The 25347-nt window shown below is 45.2% G+C and overlaps 1 protein-coding gene across 9 annotated transcripts in view; it reads right to left on the bottom strand.

Annotated features, from left to right (window-relative positions):
• CCDC88A (coiled-coil domain containing 88A) overlaps positions 1–3411 on the bottom strand; it is a 366404-nt gene extending 362993 nt beyond the window's left edge. For 5 of the 9 annotated variants that reach the window (XM_075127192.1, XM_048842832.2, XM_048842831.2 and 2 more), the window contains exons 1-2: positions 2638–3408; positions 2440–2540 (exon numbers count right to left, since the gene is read on the bottom strand). In XM_075127192.1, coding sequence (XP_074983293.1) covers positions 2440–2540; positions 2638–2700 — 164 coding nt within the window. In that variant the 5' untranslated portion in view covers positions 2701–3408. Of the gene's footprint in view, positions 1–2439; positions 2541–2637 lie in introns of all 9 variants that reach the window. The other 4 variants (XM_075127191.1, XM_048842828.2, XM_048842829.2 and 1 more) reach the window with 3 other exon arrangements.
• Positions 3412–25347: the final 21936 nt, after the last annotated feature.

Raw genomic sequence — 25347 nt, forward strand, 5'->3', positions numbered from 1 at the left:
GATTTTGCTCAAACTTCCAAGAAACGTCAAGTTTGGACAGAGAGCAAGCACAGCAAATTTCAACCCAAAAGATTAATATTTTAGAAAAAAGTTACAAACATGAAAACAAGGTTATAACTGAAATTATTTTTACAAATATAAAATAATATTGGACACCACCAACTCCATCACTATTTCTAAATGTGATGCACATTCTATTGGCAAGACTATCAAATCATCTTTGTTTCAAAATTATCTGTAATGGATTTTGTATATTTTTGCATTTTATCTATACGTGCAATGACCACTTTTCTATGTTGACTACTTTTTCAGGATGTGGTCCAAGATTTACACACAAAGACAAGACAAAAAAAAAAAACACCAGGGCCTGGAGCTTGGGCATAGATCCTCATGACAACTGTACCTGTTGACTTACTATTATTTTTAATAGTTCAGAGGAAGACTACTAACATATTTCTACAAGGATATTTTCTCAGATAAAATTCCAAAGACCTGAGAAATTTCTCAGAATTTCAGTCCTGATATTTTCAAGATTAAACTATTAAGTTTTTGACCAAAGTTAGTGACCAGCCTCCAATTAAAAATTAAACATTTTTATAATGAATAAAAATTCTGTTGCCAGCATATACATTCATGTAGTTGCCAAGTTACTTTAACTTTTCTGATTTGGATTATTTCAAATTCAATTATGCAGTAAAAACAGTGTTTCAATAAATTCATCGGTGGAAGACACTGTACTCTTCAATCACTTACAAATGTATGCAACAATAAAAGCTTTCTAAAAGAAGATGCACATTTTTTTAAAAGGGTTCTTATTGACCTCACTATATTTTGAACATTCCTCTGCAGGATTTATACTACAAAAATAAATTTTAAATATTGGTTCTACTGAAGTTAATGGCAAAAGTGAAGCTTGACTTCAGAAGGCCGAAAACTTGGCTTTAAAGTTGCTCAGTACACCCAGTATACATATTTACAACACTGTACATAAAATAAATAATTTAACAATATTTTTACCATGAGTGAAAACAGTATAAACAGAGTACAAGAATGTGCCCGGCCATCGCTGGGCAGTATTCTTGATGAACAGCTGTCATTGCAAGCTGCTTACACACTGGTATATCTGTATTTATGTGTACAGTTATTCCTATCTAGATATCGAAGCATAGGTTAAATTTATATAGGAAGACTTTAAAATATTGTGGGGAGAAAAAAGCAAGGGCCAGCTTTAAATGAGAAGTTCTTTCCAGCAGTACCATCTTGCTTATTAGTGAAGTACAGTACTACAGAAATGTACTTGTGAAAGATGTCACTATCTGGGCAATATACTAGTAAGCAATGTTCCATAGTCACAACTGTGGTAGAAATCACAATACTTCTTAATAAACTGACATATACTTCAGTTCTGTTTTTATTTAAACTTCAATAAGTGGAGCACTTGTTTACTCCAACAAACATATTTTCTAAATTGTGACTAATAATATATTAATCTAATTTGTTCATTTATGTAACTCATATACAATTATACATGCCTTTAAAACAATCAAAATGTTCAATAATTAGTTTCTGATACCAAACAGAAGAACTGTGTGGTGTATGGTTTGTGGCAATAAACAAAAAATTGGCGGCAGGGTGTCTGGTGCCCACCACAGTCTTCTGAGAATAGGAATACGCTATTCCCACAGAAAGGTTGGGAACCACAGTTCTACAGTATGAATAAAAATGTAGTCATACAACAATTCACAACCAGTGCTTACTAAAGTTTCTGATCCTGTAGAAACGAAGTAAAAAACAAGTCTGTCCCACTTAGCATGCATGCAATATATAACGGCGTATCACACAATTTCAAAAAATCGTATGCCACATGAACTAAAACAAAACATTAGAACTTGATCAACAGGCAAATTATTAGTCATTCTGGTCTTTTATTTAAGTTGTGCTTGACACACAAGTCCATTGCTATTCTTCAAGATTTTAATTTACATCTTTATTTTTAAACCATTTATGTCAAAATGAAACTGTATTTGCAGATGTTTATAAAAAACACAATTTCTATTAAATCTTACATTTCATGATCCTGTGGGTTTTGCACCACATACTTTGCAATTGTATCATTTTTACCATACTGTCTCAGACTTGCAAATTCTAGTGGCAGTATCATATAATTAACAATACAGTTCCAGATTTTGAACAGTAAATTTTAAAAATGTTTTCTATATTAGAAAAGAAAGGTTCCAGTGGCAACAAATTAGACTAAATGTAGTATAAATTAGATTCTCCTCATAACTGACCACATAAATACTTTTAGCCAAAACACAATTTTATGATCAGACATATTTACAAAGCGATGCCCGGAAGTCAAATGACATGTTGAAGAAACAAAAGACTTGACAAAAAATAAAATACACAATGACAAAAAACACATACACAGGCACTTACATTTGGAGCATGATTTCGTTCAAGAATATGCCATCCACTAGAGCCACATATTCCTCCAGGTTGCTCCGATTTCCTCCAGCTAAGGGTCCAAATGTCTTAACCTAAAATATAATCATCACCATGACACTAACTCCACCTCCAACTCTGCAGCTAGATATTTACCCTTAAAAAATGCCATTTGGGAAAATTAATGCTTACCCAGGTGACAAGAGGGCTAGACATAAACTGCTCCAACAGTGGTGTGAATATCTCATTCTCCATTTTATAAAAAAAGGCTAAAATCAATGTGGCTCCTTTGCTTCAAAAAATACAGATTTGCCTTCTTTGTAGCAACTCTCTAAAATGCTCCCAGGATTTAGCAGCAGCAAATGACCCCCATTTCTCCAAAGCAATATAAAAAACTGTGCACTGGCAACTGAGATTTATCCTCTTCTTTTTTTAAAAAATGCAATTGAAAGTCTATCTACATTCATTTCAGCCTTCCTATTGACGGGTCTCTCCCGCTCTACATAGTGAAGGGGAAGAAGGAAGGATGGAAGGAAAGAAAGGAGGAAGGCTTCTGGAGTCTACATCAGACAAAAAAAAAAAAAACCCTCCAGGCTACCGCTGCAACTCCTCACTCAGAGAGGAGGGGAAACCCCAGTTTAACTCTCCAGGCTAATCGCCCCCAGAGCAAGGAGAGGAGGAAGAGGGGGCAAATACCACTCAGCAGCCCCCACCTCAGATTAAACGTTGTGCCGACGAGAGGCACAGCCTCTGAACCCCCTCCCGCCCCCACTAGTGTCACAGGCAGCCCAGGGATAGGGAACCAGCCTACCCCCCAGCAGCGAGGGGAAGCTATTTCTAATCAGTTCCCCTTTCTAGCCCCCGCTGCCATCAACTGAACTGCGACAGAGAAGGGACAAGACCCCTTCCCACACGCACCCTGCCTCGCCCTGTGATCTCACCCTCCCCCACGCCCGTTGCTCTCGCAGCCTCCCTCCTTTCCGCGGCTTCTCAGCGCCCCACACCCCTACTTGCTCCTTGGTGCCTCGCTGCTCCTGAGCCCCCCTACCTCCCAACAGACTCCTCAATCCCCCCTGCTCACTTGGCTCCTCAACCTCCCGCTGAGAACTAATTTCCTTTGCAGGAACCGCCCCCCGTCCCTTCTCCAAGTAACGGCCACCAAGCCCAATCAGCCCCAGCACAACCGCATCACATTCTCTGTACACACGGCTCCAAGGAAAGCAAGAGCGGATGGATCCCTAGCTCGTCTCTGCAAAAACGAAGAGTATCCCTCCGCCAGCCAGTTCTCCGCCTCCGCCTCTGGATGGTGGTGGAATTGAGGAGGGGGATGGGGGGAAACCGCTGCATGGCTCGCGCCCGCGCACACCACTTCAGCTCGCGCACTGCAGCTGCGGCAGCAAAGACGGCCGTCCATGGAGGGGCGGGACTCGGGAGCTCGGAGAAGCTTCAATAGACCGAAGGTGAGGGGTGGGGCGTGCCTCTGCCCTCAGGCTCCTCTGGGGGTGGACTGCTCTGCCTGCCCGCTGGCAGAAGGACACTGATTCAGTTTGACTCTCTATGGGGAAAAGGTGTGCGAGGGAAGAGTGGGGTGAAACCCCTCTGGGGTGGGGGAAAAAAGGTGTCAATCTTCTCCAGTTCCCCTTGAGGAGAAAGAGAGGCGCTGAATTCTCCCTTTTCTGCCCCCTGCGGATGAGGTGGTTCAGCCACTCTCATAACCATGGATCGTAGGGGGGTTTTGAGGGAGGGGTCCTCTCTCTTTTTTTTTAAAGGTGAAATTGAGACACACCCACATAGACGAAACCAGTCTGCTTGAACTTGGGACAAAGAGGGGAACGAGGACGATCTTGTTAATGATGACAAGAAGTTTGTTCACCCACGCTATTGTCCTTGTGCTGTCTCCTGACTCTTGCGCATTCAATTCTCATCTCAAGCATTACATTAATATAGGGGATTTTATGTACTTAATATACTCAGACTGTATTGTATTGACAGAGCAGTTTACAAAATCTCGGACTAAATCCAACCACTCTCATGTGACAGGAAAGAAATTTTAGCTGCATATTTTCCAGATAACTTTATCTTGTTTTTCCCGCCCTTCAAGCCTAATATGGTTCAAATTAAATCTTTGAAAAAATTCCAAATAGGGAAACAGATTGTGTTTTTAACCCAAATGTCTGCATGCCATATCTGTCCTAATTCTCTAAGATTAGGAAGGAAATCTCCCTTAATGACCTCTTCTCTTCTACCCTGTAAAAGAGTAGAAAAAATAAATTATGGATTGAGGGGAAAATAGTCTTTAAATCAGATTTCAAATACAAGAGATTTACTGGTAAATTATTAACACACAACAAAAGTTGTAGATTTGGGTGGCTTTGCTTTGCAATGATGAGATTTCATCTCTCTGTAAATTAGTCATGGATGTATATAAAGCAAGGTCTTCTTGCTCTCCTTCCCTCCCAAAACCGGATGAGTAGGGAGGTTTCATTGTTAGTTTTGCCATGAAATGGGAACAGGCAGAAAAAAAAGTTGTGAAGTCTTGGACCAGAGTAAAGGTCTGGTGATACATGAGTGAAATAACGGCCAATAAACTACTAGACTTAAACACAACTACAAAAGCATTTTTGTAAAAGCCTGGATAACTAACCAGTAAGCTCTCCGTGTGCTATAAAGCATTTCCTGGGAATTAAAGACTGGCTAGGAGGAACTGCTGATCCCCAAGGCTCAGCTGCAGGTTAGTAACACCAGTTGATCTTCAATTCCTGGAAAATACTTTGGGCTGACATCTGTGTTATTATTATGAGATGAACATTTGATGAAACAGTTTTAAAAGTATGTTTTGTTTGGTTTTTTTCCAGCTTGGGTGTTGTATGACATCACTGACAGCAGGAGCACTCACTTTATGCATGTTCTGGGCATTTCTAGATAATGAGTATACTGTTTGCAGTGTTGTTGTAGCCCTGTTGGTCCCAAGATATTAGAGAGACAAGGTGGGTGAGGTAATATCTTTTATTGAACCAACTTCTGTTGATGAAAGAAACAAGCTTTTCAGCTACACAAACATGAAAAAGACCTCTATGAAGCTCGAAAGCTTGTCTCTTTCATCAACAGAAGTTGATCCAATAAAAGATATTACCTCATCCACATTGTCTCAGTATACGGAGCAGTCAGGCCACTGAATTTATGGTATCCATTTTATAATTTCTTTAGGAAGTCCACTGCAAATTGGTGCATCTCAACAAATGATTCATAGTTAATTGCAAAGTCTGAAGGTGTAGGCAAGGGAAAACAACCACATAAACAAAATGGGGAAAAAGTAATGTATTACTTTCATCATTTTTTTTTTTAGAATAACCACACACTAAAATTGAAAAGCTGTTATAATTGCAGTAATTGTGAAATTCCAAATTCAAGAAAATTTACCTTGATTTCTGTTATACATCCTCAGATTAGCTTCAGAATTAATTACTAATGGGTTGGTCATTTATCATTGCAGAAGTGGCTGCAAAAATAGGGATTACTGGGGATTGTTTTATTAACAGTGTTGCTCAGTATGTATATAACTTCCCTCTGATAACTGACAAGACAGCATGGTGTTAGGTACAAATACACTGATGATACCCAGATATGTAGTTCTGTCTCAGCCAATCATGGCCACTCCGTCTTGGCACTCTTTCATTGCTTCATCAAGATTGAAGAGTGACATAAAACAGTTAGTTGAAACTAAACCACTCTACAGAAAAGGTATTGGTGGTGGGATGGGGAATTGTGGGTGATGGCTAATCTATCTACTGTAGAGTTTGCCTCCAAGTGAGTCACTAAAGATACATATAATCATAGAATATCAGGGTTGGAAGGGACCTCAGGAGGTCATCTAGTCCAACCCTCTGCTCAAAGCAGGACCAATCCCCAATTAAATCATCCCAGCCAGGGCTTTGTCAAGCCTGACCTTAAAAACTTCTAAGGAAGGAGATTCTACCACCTCCCTAGGTAACGCATTCTAGTGTTTCACCACCTTCCTAGTGAAAAAGTTGTTCCTAATATCCAACCTAAACCTCCCGCACTGAAACTTGAGACCATTACTCCTTGTTCTGTCATCTGCTAGCACTGAGAACAGTCTAGAGCCATCCTTTTTGGAACCCCCCTTCAGGTAGTTGAAAGCAGCTATCAAATCCCCCCTCATTCTTCTCTTACGCAGACTAAACAATCCCAGTTCCCTCAGCCTCTCCTCATAAGTCATGTGTTCCAGACCCCTAATCATTTTTGTTGCCCTTTGCTGGACTCTCTCCAATTTATGCACATCTATCTTGTAGTGTGGGGCCCAAAACTGGACACAGTACTCCAGATGAGGCCTCACCAATGTCGAATAGAGGGGAACGATCATGTCCCTCGATCTGCTCGCTATGCCCCTACTTATACAGCCCAAAATGCCATTGGCCTTCTTGGCAACAAGGGCACACTGCTGACTCATATCCAGCTTCTCGTCCACTGTCACCCCTAGTCCTTTTCCGCAGAACTGCTGCCTAGCCATTCGGTCCCTAGTCTGTAGCTGTGCATTGGGTTCTTCCGTCCTAAGTGCAGGACCCTGCACTTGTCCTTATTGAACCTCATCAGATTTCTTTTGGCCCAATCCTCCAATTTGTCTAGGTCCCTCTGTATCCTATCCCTGCCCTCCAGCGTATCTACCACTCCTCCCAGTTTAGTATCATCCGCAAATTTGCTGAGAGTGCAATCCACACCATCCTCCAGATCATTTATGAAGATATTGAACAAAACCGGCCCCAGGACCGACCCCTGGGGCACTCCACTTGACATCAGCTGCCAACTAGACATGGAGCCATTGATCACTACCCGTTGAGCCCGACAATCTAGCCAGCTTTCTACCCACCTTATAGTGCATTCATCCAGCCCATGCTTCTTTAACTTGCTGACAAGAACACTGTGGGAGACCGTGTCAAAAGCTTTGCTAAAGTCAAGAAACAATACATCCACTGCTTTCCCTTCATCCACAGAACCAGTAATCTCATCATAAAAGGCGATTAGATTAGTCAGGCATGACCTTCCCTTGGTGAATCCATGCTGACTGTTCCTGATCACTTTCCTCTCATGTAAGTGCTTCAGGATTGATTCTTTGAGGACCTGCTCCATGATTTTTCCGGGGACTGAGGTGAGGCTGATTGGCCTGTAGTTTCCAGGATCCTTCTTCTTCCCTTTTTTTAAAGATTGGTACTACATTAGCCTTTTCCCAGTCATCCGGGACTTCCCCCGTTCGCCACGAGTTTTCAAAGATAATGGCCAATGGCTCTGCAATCACAGCCGCCAATTCCTTTAGCACTCTCGGATGCAACTCGTCCGGCCCCATGGACTTGTGCACATCCAGCTTTTCTAAATAGTCCCTAACCACCTCTTTCTCCACAGAGGGCTGGTCACCTCCTCCCCATGCTGTGCTGCCCAGTGCAGCAGTATGGGAACTGACCTTGTTCATGAAGACAGAGGCAAAAAAAGCATTGAGTACATTAGCTTTTTCCACATCCTCTGTCACTAGGTTGCCTCCCACGTTCACTAAGGGACCCACACTTTCCTTGTCTTTTTTCATGTTGCTAACATACCCGAAGAAACCCGTCTTGTTACTCTTAACATCTCTTGTTAGCTGCAACTCCAAGTGTGATTTGGCCTTACTGATTTCACTCCTGCATGCCTAAGCAATATTTTTATACTCCTTCCTGGTCATTTGTCCAGTCTTCTACTTCTTGTAAGCTTCTTTTTTGTGTTTAAGATCAGTAAGGATTTCACAGTTAAGCCAAGCTGGTCACCTGCCATATTTACTATTCTTTCTACACATCGGGATGGATTGTTCCTGCAACCTCAATAAGGATTCTTTAAAATACAGCCAGCTCTCCTGGACCTCTTTCCCCCTCATGTTATTCTCCCAGGGGATCCTGCCCATCAGTTCCCTGAGGGAATCAAAGTCTGCTTTTCTGAAGTCCAGGGTCCGTATTCTGCTGCTCTCCTTTCTTCCTTGTGTCAGGATCCTGAACTTGATCATCTCATGGTCACTGCCATTTATTGTATGAATAAGCTGTAGAATTGCTCTGTGATCTTTGCCAATAGGCTTCAGTAATATCTGAGGAGTTTGGCAATCTGTGTTCACTTCCAATTAAGTGAATGCAATTCTAAGTGTATGTCTACACTATGAAATTAGATTGATTTTATAGAAGTCAATTTTTAGAAAACTATTTTATACAGTCGATTTTCTATGTCCCTACCAAGCACATTAAGTCAGCCGAGTGCGTCCTCACTACTGTGGCTAGAATTGACTCATGGAGCGGTGTACTGTGGGAAGCTATCCCACAGTTCCCACAGTCTCCACTGCCCATTGGAATTCTGGGTTAAGCTCCCAATGCCTGATGGGGCAAAAACATTGTCAAGGGTGGTTTTGGGTACATGTCAGTCACCCCTCCCTCCTTTCCTCCCTCCGTGAAAGCAACGGCAGACAATTGTTTCGTGCCTTTTTTCCTGGGTTACCCTTGCAGATGCCATACCACGGCAAGCATGGAGCCCGCTCAGCTCACCGCTGCTGTTGTGAGCATTGTAAACTCCTCACGCATTATTCTGGAGTATGTGCAGAACCGGGCTAAGAGATGCCAGCAAAGGATGATTGTGATGAAGACACAGACAGAGCCGTTCCTGAAAGCATGGGCTGTGGCAATTGGGACATCATGGTGGCAGTGGGGTTGGTTGAGACAGTGGAATGCCGATTCTGGGCCCGGCAAACAAGCACAGACTGATGGGACCACATCGTGTTGCAGGTATGGGATGATTCACAGTGGCTGCAAAACTTTTGCATGTGTAAAGCCAATTTCCTTGAACTTTGTGAGTTGCTTTCCCCCACCCTGAAGTGCAGGAATACCAAGATGAGAGCTGCCCTGACAATTGAGAAGTGAGTGGCGATAGCCCTGTGGAAGCTTGCAACGGCTGACTGCTACCGGTCAGTCGGGAATCAGTTTGGTGTGGGCAAATCTACTGTGGAGACTGCTGTGATCCAAGTAGCCAATGCAATCACTGACGTTCTGCTATCAAGGGTAGTGACTCTGGGAAATGTGCAGGTCATACTGGATGGCTTTGCTGCAATGGGGTTCCCTAACTGTGGTGGGGCGATAGACGGAACACATATCCCTATCTTGGCACCGGACCACCTTGGCAACCAGTACTTAAACAGCAAGAGGTACCTCTCAATGGTGCTACAAGCATTGGTGGATCACAAGGGACGTTTCAGCGACATCAGCGTGGGATGGCCGGGAAAGGTGCATGACCCTCTCATAGAATCATAGAATATAAGGGTTGGAAGGGACCCCAGAAGGTCATCTAGTCCAACCCCCTGCTCGAAGCAGGACCAATTCCCAGTTAAATCATCCCAGCCAGGGCTTTGTCAAGCCTGACCTTAAAAACCTCTAAGGAAGGAGATTCTACCACCTCCCTAGGTAACGCATTCCAGTGTTTCACCACCCTCTTAGTGAAAAAGTTTTTCCTAATATCCAATCTAAACCTCCCCCACTGCAACTTGAGACCATTACTCCTCGTTCTGTCATCTGATACCATTGAGAACAGTCTAGAGCCATCCTCTTTGGAACCCCCTTTCAGGTAGTTGAAAGCAGCTATCAAATCCCCCCTCATTCTTCTCTTCTGCAGGCTAAACAATCCCAGTTCCCTCAGCCTCTCCTCATAACTCATGTGTTCCAGACCCCTAATCATTTTTGTTGCCCTTCGCTGGACTCTCTCCAATTTATCCATCTTTAGGAACTCCGGGCTGTTCGAGCAGTTGCAAGAAGGACTTACTTCCCAGACCAGAAAATTACCATTGGGGATGTTGAAATGCCAATAGTTATCCTTGGGGACCCAGCCTACCCCTTGCTCCCATGGCTCATGAAGCCGTACACAGGCAACCTGGACAGTAGTAAGGAGCAGTTCAACTATAGGCTGAGCAAGTGCAGAATGGTGGTAGAATGCGCCTTTGGACATTTAAAAGCTCGCTGGTGCTGTTTGCTGACTAGGTTAGACCTCAGCACAACCAACGTTCCCATTGTTATTGCTGCTTGCTGTGTGCTCCATAATATCTGTGAGAGTAAGGGGGAGATATTTATGGCGGGGTGGGAGGTTGAGGCAAATCGCCTGGCATCTGATTTTGAGAAGCCAAACACCAGGGCGATTAGAAGAGCACAGCTAGGCGCGCTGCGCATCAGAGAAGCTTTGAAAACCAGTTTAGTGACTGGCCGGGCTACGGTGTGACAGTTGTGCTTTTTCTCCTTGCTGCAAACCTGCCTCCTTTGTTGATTTTAATTCCCTGTAAGCCAACCACCCTCCCCCCTTCAATCACAGCTGGCAAAGGAAATGAAGTAACTATTGTTTTGAAACCATACGTTCTTTCTTTATTAATTTTTTAAAAAATGAGATAACTGACAAGGTAGCCTGGGTTGGGTGGGGTGCGGGATGAGGGAAGGACAAGGCCACATTGATTATTGTAGTCACACTACAAATCAAAACTGTTTGAATTACAGCCTTCTGTTGCTTGGGCCATCCTCTGGAGTGGAGTGGCTGGGTGCCCGGAGCCTCCCCCTCAGCATTTTTGGGCATCTGGGTGAGGAGGATATGGAACTTGGGGAGGAGGGCAGGCAGTTATACAATGGATGCAGCGGGGCTCAGTGTTCTTGTTGGCTTTCCTGCAGCTCCAGCAGATGCTTCATAATGTCAGGTTTCAGAGTAACAGCCGTGTTAGTCTGTATTCGCAAAAAGAAAAGGAGTACTTGTGGCACCTTAGAGACTAACCAATTTATTTAAGCATAAGCTTTCATGAGCTACAGCTCACTTCATCGGATGGATACTGTGGAAAATACAGAAGATGTTTTTATACACACAAACCATGAAAAAATGGGTGTTTATCACTACAAAAGGTTTTCTCTCTCCCCCCCACCCTACTCTCCTGCTGGAGAGTACGTCTGAGGAACAGTGGGGGGGGGGGGGGCGAAGGAATAAACAAGGGGAAATAGGTTACTTTTTATAATGACTCAACCATTCCCAGTCTCTATTCAAGCCTAAGTTAATTGTATCCAATTTGCAAATTAATTCCAATTCAGCAGTCTCTCGTTGGAGTCTGTTTTCGAAGTTTCTTTGTTGAAGGATAGTCACTTTGAGATCAGAAATCGAGTGACCAGAGAGATTGAAGTGTTGTCCGACTGGTTTTGGAATGTTATAATTCTTGACATCTGATTTGTGTCCATTTATTCTTTTATGTAGAGACTGTCCAGTTTGACCAATGTACATGGCAGAGGGGCATTGCTGGCACATGATGGCATATATCACATTGGTGGATGTGCAGGTGAATGAGCCTTTGATAGTGTGGCTGATGTTATTAGGCCCTGTGATGGTGTCCCCTGAATAGATATGTGGGCACAGTTGGCAACGGGCTTTGTTGCAAGGATAGCTTCCTGGGTTAGTGGTTCTGTTGTGTGGTATGTGGTTGCTGGTGAGTATTTGCTTCAGGTGGGGGGCTATCTGTAAGCAAGGACTGGCCTGTCTCCCAAGATTTGTGAGAGTGTTGGGTCATCCTTCAGGATAGGTTGTAGATCCTTGATAATGCGTTGGAGGGGTTTTAGTTGGGGGCTGAAGGTGACGGCTAGTAGCGTTCTGTTATTTTCTTTGTTAGGCCTGTCCTGTAGTAGGTGACTTCTGGGAACTCTTCTGGCTCTATCAATCTGTTTCTTCACTTCCGCAGGTGGGTATTGTAGTTGTAAGAATGCTTGATAGAGACAAACACCTATAAGATCTCTGTCTGAGGGGTTGGAGCAAATGCGGTTGTATCGCAGAGCTTGGCTGTAGACAATGGATCGTGTGGTGTGGTCAGGGTGAAAGCAGGAGGCATGTAGGAATAGCGGTCAGTAGGTTTCCGGTATAGGGTGGTGTTTATGTGACCATCGTTTATTAGCACTGTAGTGTCCAGGAAGTGGATCTCTTGTGTGGACTGGACCAGGCTGAGGTTGATGGTGGGATGGAAATTGTTGAAATCATGGTGGAATTCCTCAAGGGCTTCTTTTCCATGGGTCCAGATGATGAAGATGTCATCAATATAGCGCAAGTAGAGTAGGGGCGTTAGGGGACGAGAGCTGAGGAAGCGTTCTTCTAAGTCAGCCATAAAAATGTTGGTATACTGTGGGGCCTCACCACATGATCCATTGTCTACAGCCACTACAGCCATTGTCTACCCCCGCACTGTTCCTCAGACGATCTTGTTAAACCCTGGATTTGTGCTGGAAATGGCCCACCTTGATTATCATACACATTGTAAGGAGAGTGATCACTTTAGATAAGCTATTACCAACAGAAGAGTGGGTTTGGGGAAGGGGGAGGCGAGAAAACCTGGATTTGTTCTGGAAATGGCCCACCTTGATTATCATACACATTGTAAGGAGAGTGATCACTTTAGATAAGCTATTACCAACAGAAGAGTGGGTTTGGGGAAGGGGGAGGCGAGAAAACCTGGATTTGTTCTGGAAATGGCCCACCTTGATTATCATACACATTGTAAGGAGAGTGATCACTTTAGATAAGCTATTACCAACAGGAGAGTGGGTTTGTGGGGGTGAGGGGGGGAGAGAAAACCTGGATTTGTGCTGGAAATGGCCCACCTTGATTATCATACACATTGTAAGAGATTGATCACTTTAGATAAGCTATTACCGGCAGGAGAGTAGGGTGGGGGGCGGGAGAGAAAACCTTTTGTAGTGATAAACACCCATTTTTTTCATGGTTTGTGTGTATAAAAACATCATCTGTATTTTCCACAGTATGCATCCGATAAAGTGAGCTGTAGCTCACGAAAGCTTATGCTCAAATAAATTGTCTAGTCTCTAAGGTTCCACAAGTACTCCTTTTCTTTTCATCATGTCAGTTTGCTCCCCCATTAGCCTCAGCATCGCCTCCTGCCTCTGCTCTTCGTGCTCACTTAATGCGTTCCTGGCCTCTGTCATTGAATGCCTCCATGCATGAAGCTGTGCCCTATCAGTGAGGGAGGACTGCATGAGCTCGGAAAACATGTAATCGCGCGTGTGGTTTTTTTCGCCTTCTTATCTGCGATAACCTCAGGAACGGAGATGATAGAGGGAGCACAGAAACATTTGCACCTGGGGAGAGATAAAAAGGGAGAATAAAATTTAAGATGATACATTTCTGAGAACAAAAGAGAGACTGTTTCACAGTGAATGAAGCCATTCACAGCAGACAGCACATGTGCTTTAGGTACAGGGTCGTATTTTGCCTTTTATATTGAGCACCTGCCATTATGATGACACATCACAAACGGCTGGGCAACAGAATTTGGTTTCCAGGCAGCCATGGTAAGCCTTTTGATATGTGGGGTTGGCTTCTTACGTCTTCATAATGTGGAAATGGTTTCAAACTGCAGCGCTTTCCTTTCCCATAGCGAGCAATGTCGGTTGGGTTTCACATTTAAAAGCAGGGGCTGCAGTTTTTGGGTGGATGTGCAGCACACACCTCCCCCAAGCCCACCGCATGGCTATTCTCTGGGATGATCCCTTCATCCGTTCCCCCCCCCCCCCCCCGCCGTGTGGCTATTCTCTGGGATGATCCCTTTTAGCCAAGCACAAACAACCCAGCATGAACAGGGTCCTTTTACTGTTCCCTTACAAAAATTCCCCTATTTCAACCAGGTGACCATGAATGATATCACTCTCCTCAGGCTAACACAGAAAGATAAAGACTGAATGTTGCTTGAATGTGACCAAAACCCAGGACCATTCGCTGCCACACTTTGTGCTGCAATGATTCCAGACTATTTGCTACTGGCTTGGCGTGGTAAAGTGTCCTACCGTGGAGGAAGAAATAAGGCAGCCCTCCCGAGAAACCTTCTGCAAAGGCTTTCAGAGTACCTCCAGTAGAACTTCATGGAGATGTCCCTGGAGGATCCCCAGACACGTTAACAGACTTTTCCAGTAGTCGTACTGGCCGCAAATGCATCCCAATTGTTCAGGGCAAATCAAACATTAAACACTATTGCTTTTAACCCCTGTAGCATCATTACAAATGTGTACTCACCAGAGCTGCCTTCTCTGGCTTCAGGGTCAGGGATCCCGCCTTGGGACGGTATTGGCTCCAGAGTGATGAAAAGGTCCTGGCTGCTGGGGAGAACGGATTCATTGCTTGCCTGCTGCACATTCTCCTCCTCCTCCTCCTCCCTGTTGCATGAGACTCCTCCCTTGCAGGTGTCCACGGACAGTGGTGGGGTAGTGGTAGGGTCCCGCCCTTGAATGCCATGCAGCTGATCATAGATGTGGTATGTATGGGGCTCTGACCCAGAGCGACCGTTTGCCTTCTTTGTCTTTGGTAGGCTTGCCTGAGCTCCTTAACTTTCACACAGCACTGCTGTGTGTCCTTGTAGCTTCTCTCCATCATGCCATGTGCGATTTTGGCATATATATTAGCATTTCTTCTTTTTGATCGGAGTTTGGCCTGCACAGATTCTACTTCCCATACAGCAATCAGATCCAGGGTCTCCCTTTCGGTCCATGCTGGAGCTCGTTTGCGATTCTGGGGGGACTACATGGTCATCTGTGCTGCTGAGCTCACCACACTGACCAAATAGGAAATGAAATTCAAAATTTCCCGGGGCTTTTCCTGTGTACCTGGCTAGTGCATTGGAGTTCAAAGTGGTGTCCAGAGCGGTCACATTGGAGCACTCTGGGATAGTGCCCGAAAGCCAATACTGTCGAATTGCATCCGCACTACCCCAAATTAGACCCAGCAAGGTCAATTTTAGTGCTACTCCCCTCACTGGGGAAGAGTACAGCAGTCAATTTTAAGAGCCCTTTAGGTCAATGGAGCGGGATTGGTTGTGTAGATGCTTTTGTTTTAAAATCGACCTAACACGGTTAAATTTGACCTAACCCTGTAGTGTAGACCAGGGCTAAGTCTTAGCGTTTCAAGCCATGAAAACTATGGTTTACTTTAGGAACTATTTTCTGCTTTACATCCTGCTATATCAGATGTAATGTGGTTGGAACTGCTGTTCATCTTTATTTATGGTGTAGGAATGATGGAAGGCACTTTCTCTGTTTAGGATCTGTGGGATGCTCTTCTCACTGTTCGCCTTAAGTATACTCTGGCATCCTTCTGGACAAGACTCAAAACTTTGTTTACTTTGTAGTTTTATACCTATGGTTCTGTATAAATAATTTGTGCTCCAATCTGATCACCCCATTTCAAAGATATGTAGCAGAATTAGAGAGGGTGCAAAAATGGCTGATTAAAATAATTTCAGATATGACAATATTTCCATCTGAGGAGAAAATAGTAGGAACTGTTTAGTTTAGAGAAAAGATGAAGAAGGGACATGTGAGGGGTATATAAAATAGTAAATAGTATCAAGTTCAGTTAGATGCTCCTATTTACCCTCAAAACAAGTACAAAAAGGACATCTAATGAAATTAAAAGGCAATATATTTAAAACTGCTAGAAGGGATTTTTTTAAAAAACATAACACAGCCTTTGGAACTTGTTGCCAAACGATATCACTGGGTCAAAGAGTTAGCAGAATTCACACCACGAGTGTACATTTTTACAAATGAGTATATCCACAGTTACATTAGATAAGGCAAAAATAATTATCAGGCACACAAGCCCTCTTACACAAGCCTCTCATAATTATTTGTAGCTTATCTACTGTTCCTCCTCACTTGGTACCTACTCATGCATGGAGCCCAGTCCCAGGTGGCTTGCAATGGGAGGGGCTTCTGTCTGGTTAAGGAAGGGGTAGAGTTGTGGAGCTGACACTTTTCCACCATTGTTCTGCAGTCCTTCCCCTCCCCACCCTCCACCCAACCACATATACCAGTTCAGGGACCCTCAATTCACAGAAAGTAGAATGACCAACCTGCCTCTTCATACGCACCTTATTTTCACCATGTTACCTCATGGCTGTGTGTTGGTACCAGCTCCATGGGAAGTACAAGTTAGACAGATTTGTGGGGCCAGGTATTAAGGGCTTCACCCTTCACTCTTGAAGTAAATGGAAGTTTTGCCAATGATTTCACTTGGCACAGGATCAGGCAGTTCAAATTCTGAAATTTCTAAGACATAGGTTTGGAGTTCAATCTCTTTTTGATTAAACTGTTCTTGGCTTTATTTATTTAATTTAACTTTTTGAGATCTTCACTTTTTCAGTTTTTATCATTTGTTAGGTTTAATTTATACAAAAATCAGTTGTTAAAAACTTTTAGCAAAGGGCATAAATTAAGTGCCCAGTTCTGCAGATTGCTACTTATGTAAGTAAGAGTGTGCGGGATCAGTTTCATACTATTTTTTCCTTTTTTAAACTAACATTCCTCCGACTCCTCTCCTGTTCTAAAAAACCTTCCACTAACTTCTAAAGTTTTTAAATTAAAACGAAAAGCTAAGGACATATGCAAACTTTCTACACATATGGCAAGTGGCTGTCAGCAACACTCTCAAGTCCTCCTGAAGCCTGGTCTGCTAATTTGGATGAAATCATAGACATCACTAAAAAAAACCCAACAAAATTATACTTACCAGCAAAGATCTATTTTACTCAGAGTTTCAAAATCTGCCCTAGTTACATTAGTTCCTACAGGTTTCCTACAGGGTAGGATTTCATTTATTTTCCCGTCTTCTCCAAGGAATAGGAAATTTCATGGGGGGGGGGGGTGTTTTGTTTTTCAGTTAAACTAAGTAGGAAAATGTTTAAAGCATTATTTTACTTGTAAAATATAGAGACATTTGAATATTTTAAAATAGCTTTAAGGATTATTGATATTAACTCTTTTAAACATTCCAGAGCCAAACATTATCAAGAGTGTTTTGTATTTGTATGAAATGGTTCATTCAATAATCTATCTATGTGCAGACAAAGGAAGGAAAAATCCTGTTCTTTCAGGTTTATATTGTCTAAAACAGATCTGTTAGTACTTAATACAGTATGTGACCTACTTTGCTGAAAAAACAGCTTTAAGGATTAACCTTTTTTATTTAAAATGTAGTGTTTGTGTCTAAATACATTTGTTATAGAAGAGAATTTCTGAGCCATAAGAACATTAGGGCACTAAACTATCTAAACTACTACATGCCACAAGGGGCCACAACAGTGGTTCCCTTAACCCACCCAGCAATATTGTTAATCTATCCACCTATACTCTTAGCCCAGCAGAAGAATCTGTCTTGTCTCGGGACCTCTCCTTCTGCCTCTCATAGAATCATAATAATAGAATATCAGGGTTGGAAGGGACCTCAGGAGGTCATCTAGTCCAACCCCCTGCTCAAAGCAGGACCAATCCCCAATTTTTGCCCCAGATCCCTAAATGGCCCCCTCAAGGATTGAACTCACAACCCTGGGTTTAGCAGGCGAATGCTCAAACCACTGAGCTATCCCTCCACCCCCATGAACATAATACAGTTCTGTGGTGACCTAGAATCCTATTTTCAATGTCTCCGACTCAAGGAATATTTCCAACATACCTCTGAACAACATACTAACCCACAGAGACCTTCCTACCGACACTACAAAAAGAAGGATTCTGGGTGCAGTCCTTCTGAAGGTCGAAACAACAGACTGGACTTCTTACATAGAGGGCTTCCGCCAACGTGCACGGGCTGAAATTGTGGAAAAGTAGCATCACTTGCCCCATAACCTCAGCCGTGCAGAACACAATGCCATCCACGGCCTCAGAAACAACTCTGACATCATAATCAAAAAGGCTGACAAAGGAGATGCTGTCGTCATCATGAATAGGTCGAAATATGAACAAGAAGCTGCTAGGCAGCTCTCCAACACCACCTTCTACAAGCCATGACCCTCTGATCCCACTGAGGGTTACCAAAAGAAACTACACCATCTGATCAAGAAACTCCCTGAAAAAGCATAAGAACAAATCCGCACAGACACACCCCTAGAATCCCGACCAGGGGTATTCTGTCTGCTACCGAAGATCCATAAACCTGGAAATCCTGGATGCCCCATCATCTCAGGCATTGGCACCCTGACAGCAGGATTGTCTGGCTATGTAGACTCCCTCCTGAGACCCTACGCTACCAGTACTCCCAGCTATCTTCGAGACACCACTGACTTCCTGAGGAAACTACAATGCATCGGTGATCTTCCTGAAAACACCATCCTAGCCACTATGGATGTAGACACCCTCTGCACCAACATTCCACACAAAGATGGACTACAAGCCGTCAGGAACAGTATCCCCGATAATGTCACGGCAAACCTGGTGGCTGAACTTTGTGACTTTGTCCTCACCCATAACTATTTCATATTTGGGGACAATGTATACCTTCAAATCAGCGGCACTGCTATGGGTACCCGCATGGCTCCACAGTATGCCAACTTTTTTATGGCTGACTTAGAAGAACGCTTCCTCAGCTCTCGTCCCCTAATGCTCCTACTCTACTTGCACTATATTTGATGACATCTTCATCATCTGGACCCATGGAAAAGAAGCCCTTGAGGAATTCCACCATGATTTCAACAATTTCCATCCCACCATCATCTCAGCCTGGACCAGTCCACGCAAGAGATCCACTTCCTGGACACTACAGTGCTAATAAGCGATGGTCACATAAACACCACCCTATACCGGAAACCTACTGATCACTATTCCTACCTACATGTCTCCAGCTTTCATCCAGACCACACCACACGATCCATTGTCTACAGCCAAGCTCTACGATACAACCCCTCAGACAGAGACAAAAACACCTACAAGATCTCTATCAAGCATTCTTACAACTACAATACCCACCTGCTGAAGTGAAGAAACAGATTGACAGAGCCAGAAGAGTACCCAGAAGTCACCTACTACAGGACAGGCCCAACAAAGAAAATAACAGAATGCCACTAGCCCCATCACCTTCAGCCCCTAACTAAAACCTCTCCAACGCATCATCAAGGATCTACAACCTATCCTGAAGGACGACCCATCACTCTCACAGATCTTGGGAGATAGGCCAGTCCTTGCTTACAGACAGGCCCGCAACCTGAAGCAAATACTCACTAGCAACCACACACCACACAACAAAGACACGAACCCAGGAACCTATCCTTGCAAGAAAGGCCTTTGCCAACTGTGTCCACATAGCTATTCAGGGGACACCATCATAGGGCCTAATCACATCAGCCACACTATCAGAGGCTTGTTCACCTGCGCATCTACCAATGTGATATATGCCATCATGTGCCAGCAATGCCCCTCTGCCATGCACATTGGCCAAACGGGACAGTCTCTATGTAAAAGAATGAATGGACACAAATCAACCATCAAGAATTATAACATTCAAAAACCAATCAGAGAACACTTCAGTCTCTTTGGTCACTTGATTACAGACCTAAAAGTGGCAATTCTTCAACAAAAAACTTCAAAAACAGACTCCAACGAGAGACTGCTGAATTAGAATTAATTTGCAAACTGGACACAATTAACTTAGTTTTATTTTGTGTAATGACACATCCACTCCCAGTCTTTATTCAAGCCTATTTCCCCTTGTTTATTTCCCCTCCTACTGTCCTTGTCAACTGCTGGAAATGGCCCACCTTGATTATCACTACAAAAGGTCCCCCCTCCCCCGGCTCTCCTGCTGGTAATAGCTCACCTTACCTGATCACTCTTGTTCCAGTCTGTATGGTAACACCCATTGTTTCATGTTCTCTGTGTATGTAAATCTCCACACTGTATGTTCCACTGCATGCATCCGATGAAGTGAGCTGTAGCTCACGAAAGCTTATGCTCAAATAAGTTTGTTAGTCTCTAAGGTGCCACAAGTACTCCTGCTCTTTTTGAAGAACATTAGTGAGTTTGTGGCACATTTTAGGAAGCTTCTAGAGATAGCATTATATAAACATAGGCACTCATCATCTCAGTGGGACCCCAGTCTGCCCTCTTATAAAGAATACATTCATTAGAACCAGGACTGGCACTTCAGAGTAAAGTTCTGCCCTGATTCAGCTAGCCCCTAGGGAGAGGATAGCATATTGTCTTTACCAGTCTTTGTGCACAAAGTTCCAAATCCTTCTATTTTTACTCAGGGCTGAATTGTGATCCCAAGTTTCATACACAGGGAAGACTCTGCATGTGCATTGCCCCTGCCCTGTAATGAGCCAGATATAAGCCACCTCTGTGTCATCCTCCTTAGAACTGTATGGAGGGCTCTTGACAGGGGAGAATGAAGGTATAGACATGATCAGTCTGCAGCAAAGACCCCAGCTCCTCAGATAATACAGTTTAATCAGAATCTGATATTTCATTAAAAAAATCTAGCTCTCATAGTTGCAAAGAAACGATTGAAAACATGACGTGGGCATAATTAATGTGGAGATGTCTGTTTGAGTCTGCAGAGAGCCTAAAACAATAGCTATGAGATGTGTGAACAGCCTCATTCATCATTTTAATGTCAATACCCAATGGTCTGGGAATCTGTGCCAATACCACCCCAACAGGTGTTAGGAGGAGAAGAATTCAGACCCACTCCACCCACACAAGCAGATACACCCTGGCTGATGCAGAATGCACCACAGGGGCCTCTCTGCTACCTCCACTGTCTTTTGGGGGAAGAGGAGCAAAGGAAACCCCTGTTGCTACTCTCCCTGCCACTCCTGTTCAGGAGATGGCCCCCAGTGCCACTGTCCTGGCCCCTCTGGAAAAAGTGGAGGGGGTCTCCCATGCCCCTAGTACTTGAAGTGGGGGGCAGGGCTACAGGGGTGTGCCCATATTGTTATGTGCCCAGGGCTCCAGAAGAAACCGTTACTCACCTTCTCGTAACCGTTGTTCTTCAAGATGTGTTGTTCACGTCCATTCCAATAAAGTGTGTGGACGCCACTTGCATGGTCTTCGGAAATTTTTCCCTTAGCAGCTCCCGTCAGGTTGGCTGTGGAGCCCCCTGGAATGGTACCTTCATGGCGTTCAATATATGACCCTGCCGACCCAACCCCCCCTTCAGTTCCTTCTTGCTGGCTACTACGACAGAGGGGAAGGAGGGTGGTATTGGAATGGACGTGAACAACACATCTCAAAGAACAACAGTTATAAGAAGGTGAGTAACCGTTTCTTCTTCTTTGAGTGCTTGTTCACATTGATTCCAATCAGTTGACTCTCAAGCTCCACCCCGAAAGTGGTGTTGGAGTTAAGGAATAGTTGATTGGAGCACCGCTCTACCAAATGCTGCATCATCTCTGGCGTGTTGGATGATCGAACAGTGAGAGGTAAACATATGCACTGATGACCATGTTGCTGCCCTGCAGATCTCTTGTATCAGTGTTTGGGCCAGAAACACTGATGATGAGGCTTGTGCCCTTGTGGAAATTGCCTTAATAGCCAGAGCTGGAACCTTAGCCAGCTCATAATGAGTGCAAATGCAGGCTGTAATCCAGGAAGATATTCTTTGAGATGAGACTGGGAGACCTTTGATCCAGTCTGCCACATCCATGAATAGTTGATTCGACTTCCTGAACAGCTGTGTGCGCTCGATGTAGAATGCTAGCACCCGCCGAACATCCAATGAGTGTAGCCTCTGCTCTTTTTGTGAGGCTTGTGATAAAAAACAGGTACAAAAATGTCTTGGCTAGTATGGAATTGTGACACTACCTTAGGAAGAAAGGCTGGGTGAGGTCTTAGTTGCACCTTGTCCATGTGGTAGACCGTGTATGGAGGATCGGAGGTAAGGGCCTTTACCTCTGATACCCTCCTAGCTGATATGATGGCAACCAAGATAAAGAAGGGAGCAAGTTGCCAACAATTCAAATGGGGGCCCCATTGGTCTGGAGAGGACCAGGCTAAGGTCCCATGCAGGAACAGGCTGTCTAACCTGTGTATGTAGCTGTTCCAGGCCCTTATGGAAATGTCCTTCCATTGGATTAGCGAATAGAGAATGCTCAGACACTCCCGGATGGGAAGGCCGAGATGGCTGCAAGGTGTGCCTTGATGGATGACACTGCCAGGCCCTGTTGGTTGAGGTGCAGAAGGTACTCCAGGATGTGTGGTATAGATGCCTGGAGTGGAGGTGTATGTTGCTGGGCACACCAGCAAGTGAACCTCTTCCACTGGGTTAGGTATGTGACCCCGGTGGATGGTTTCTTGCTGCCGAGTGGAATCTCCCTTACTGGTTCCAAGCACAGGAGCTCCATGGGGTTTAACCATGAAGCTTCCAGGCTGTGAGATGGAGGGACTGGAGGTCTGGGTGGTGAAGGCGACCGTGGTCCTGAGTGATCAGATCGTGGTTGAATAATAACATGATCGGGGTGTCCACTGACAGCTCCGGAAGTGTGGTGTACCAACGTTGATGGGGCCATGCTGGAGCCAGCAGAATTACCTCCGCTTTGTCTCTGTGGGTCTTGAGCAGCACCTTGTGCACGAGTGGAACTGGTGAGAGGGCATACATGTGTCGGGCTCCCCAGGGGAGCAGGAATGCATCCGTGATTGAACCCGGGCTGTGTTTCTATAACAGAACATTGGGCACTTTCTGTTGCTCCGGGTGGAAAAGAGATCGACCTGGGGAAACCCCCACCTTTGAAAGATGGAATGAAGGACATCCAGATGGATGGACCACTCGTGGTTGTAGAACGATCTGCTTAGGTGATCCGCTAGTTCGTTCTGCCCTCCTGGGAGATAGGACGCCTCCAGGTGAATGCAGTGGGCTATGCAGAATTCCCATAGCTGGAGGGCCTCTCAACATAGCGGGGAAGAATGAGCTCCACCCTGCTTGTGGATGTAAAACATAGCAGTGGTGTTGTCCGTCATCACTGCAACGCACTGGCCTTGCAGCTGGGACTGGAAAGTTTGGCATGCTAGTCACACTGCTCTCAGCTCCCTGATATTAATATGGAGGGAAAGCTCATCCTGTGACCACAGGCCCTGTGTTCGGAGATCTCCCAGATGCGACCCCCAACCCAGAGCTGACACATCCATTACTAGGGACAAGGACGGCTGTGGGCTGTTGAAGGAACCACCTTCGCATACCATCTGAAGGTTGAGCCACCAAGGTAGGGACTTGAGTATATGTTCTGACACCGTCACTACAGAGTCCAGGCTGTCGCGTCCCACAGGGGCAGCAGGTTTGTATAATTTTTGGTGGTGCCCAGAACAGGTCCAAGTCCCATCCCCCCCCCCCCCCCACACACACACACACACACACACCTGCGTTGTAAGCCAATATATATATTTTTAAATAATGTAAAAATGTGAGGGCTCTGGGGTGGGGCTGGTGATGAGGGGTTTGGGGGGTGTGAGGGGCTCAGGCAGAGGGTTGGGATGCAGGGCTGAGGGGTGTCACTGTACATGCTCCTAGGGCCCCTCTGAGGCCCGGGAAGCCTCCTCACCTCCCCTGTGGTGGGTGCCGGGGGGGCTGCCATCACGTGTACCTCCTCCTCTCCTGCTGCCCCTCACTGTAGCCTCACAGGGAGTGGGTGGGTGGGGCTGCCCCTTGCCCAGCATGGGGACGGAGTGGTGACTGCAGGTTGGGGGGGGCCTCCTGTACTGGTGGAGGGTCCCACCGGAAAACGAGGAACCGAGTGGCTAGGCAGCAGTTCTACAGAAAAGGACCTAGGGTTACAGTGGACAAGAAGCTGGATATGTGTCAACAGTGTGCCCATGTTGCCAAGAAGGCTAACGGCATTTGGGGCTGTATAAGGCATTGGTGAGGCCTCATCTAGACTTCTGTGTCCAGTTTGGGGCCCCACACTACAAGAAGGATGTGGAAAAATTGGAAGGGGTCCAGCGGAGGGCAACCAAAATGATTAGGGGGTGGAGCACATGACTTATGAGGAGAGGCTAAGGGAACTGGGATTATTTAGTCTGCAGAAGAGAAGAATGAGGGGGAATTTGATAGCTGCTTTCAACTACCTGAAAGGGGGTTCCAAAGAGGATGGATCTAGACTGTTCTCAGTGGTAGGTGATGACAGAACAAAGAGTAATGGTCTCAAGTTGCAGTGGGGGAGGTTTAGGTTGGATATTAGGAACAACTTTTTCACTAGGAGGGTGGTGAAGCACTGGAATGGGTTACCTAGGGAGGTGGTGGAATCTCCTTCCTAAGAGGTTTTTAAGGTCAGGCTTGACAAAGCCCTGGCTGGGATGATTTAATTGCAGATTGATACTGCTTTGAGCAGGGGGTTGAACTAGATGACCTCCTGAGGTCCCTTCCAAACCTGATATTCTATGAAAAGGGAAGGGTCTGAGGCAGAAGGGCAGGGGCAGAGTCAGCCTGCCCTGGCACTAGTGAATGGGGGGCACTAGGACCCTGCGGCGGCAGTTGATGCCAGGAGCCAGCAGAGCGTAGTGTAGTGAGGAGTTGAAAGGGACAGCCACCAGCGTGAGGCAGGGACGCTTTAGGACCCGGGAGAGGCACACAGGGGCAGCAAGTGGGGGGACACTTGGGAGAGGTGCACGGGGCCGGCAGGCGGGGTCAGGGGAGAGATCTGGCCCCAAACATTGGTGGAGCCGGGCACCACAGGCCCATATAACCCGCCCCCCCGGCGTCCCGGGTAGTATACCGATGCAAGCCACACTTGAAGGGGCCTGAGCCTCAGTTTAGGGTCTCGGACCATGTAAGTGCAGGCTGCCATGTGGCCAAGGAGACTCAGCATCCCCTTGCAGTAGTGGTCAGGTACCACCTGAGGCTTTGGATAATGTCTATCATGGCTTGGAATCATGTCTCTGGCAGGAACGCCCTTGCCTGTACTGAGCCCAGCACCACTCCGATTAATTCTATTCTTTGGGTCCGTGATAAGGTTGACTTGGTCATGTTGCGGAGGAGTCCCAGTCTCTCAAAAGTGGATCTGACTAAGTAGACCTGAGATTCCACCTGCTCCCTAGTACGCCCCCTGAGCAGCCGGTC

Source organism: Caretta caretta, chromosome 3 (assembly GCF_965140235.1).
Source record: "Caretta caretta isolate rCarCar2 chromosome 3, rCarCar1.hap1, whole genome shotgun sequence".
In the NCBI taxonomy this organism is placed as follows: Eukaryota; Metazoa; Chordata; order Testudines; family Cheloniidae; genus Caretta; species Caretta caretta.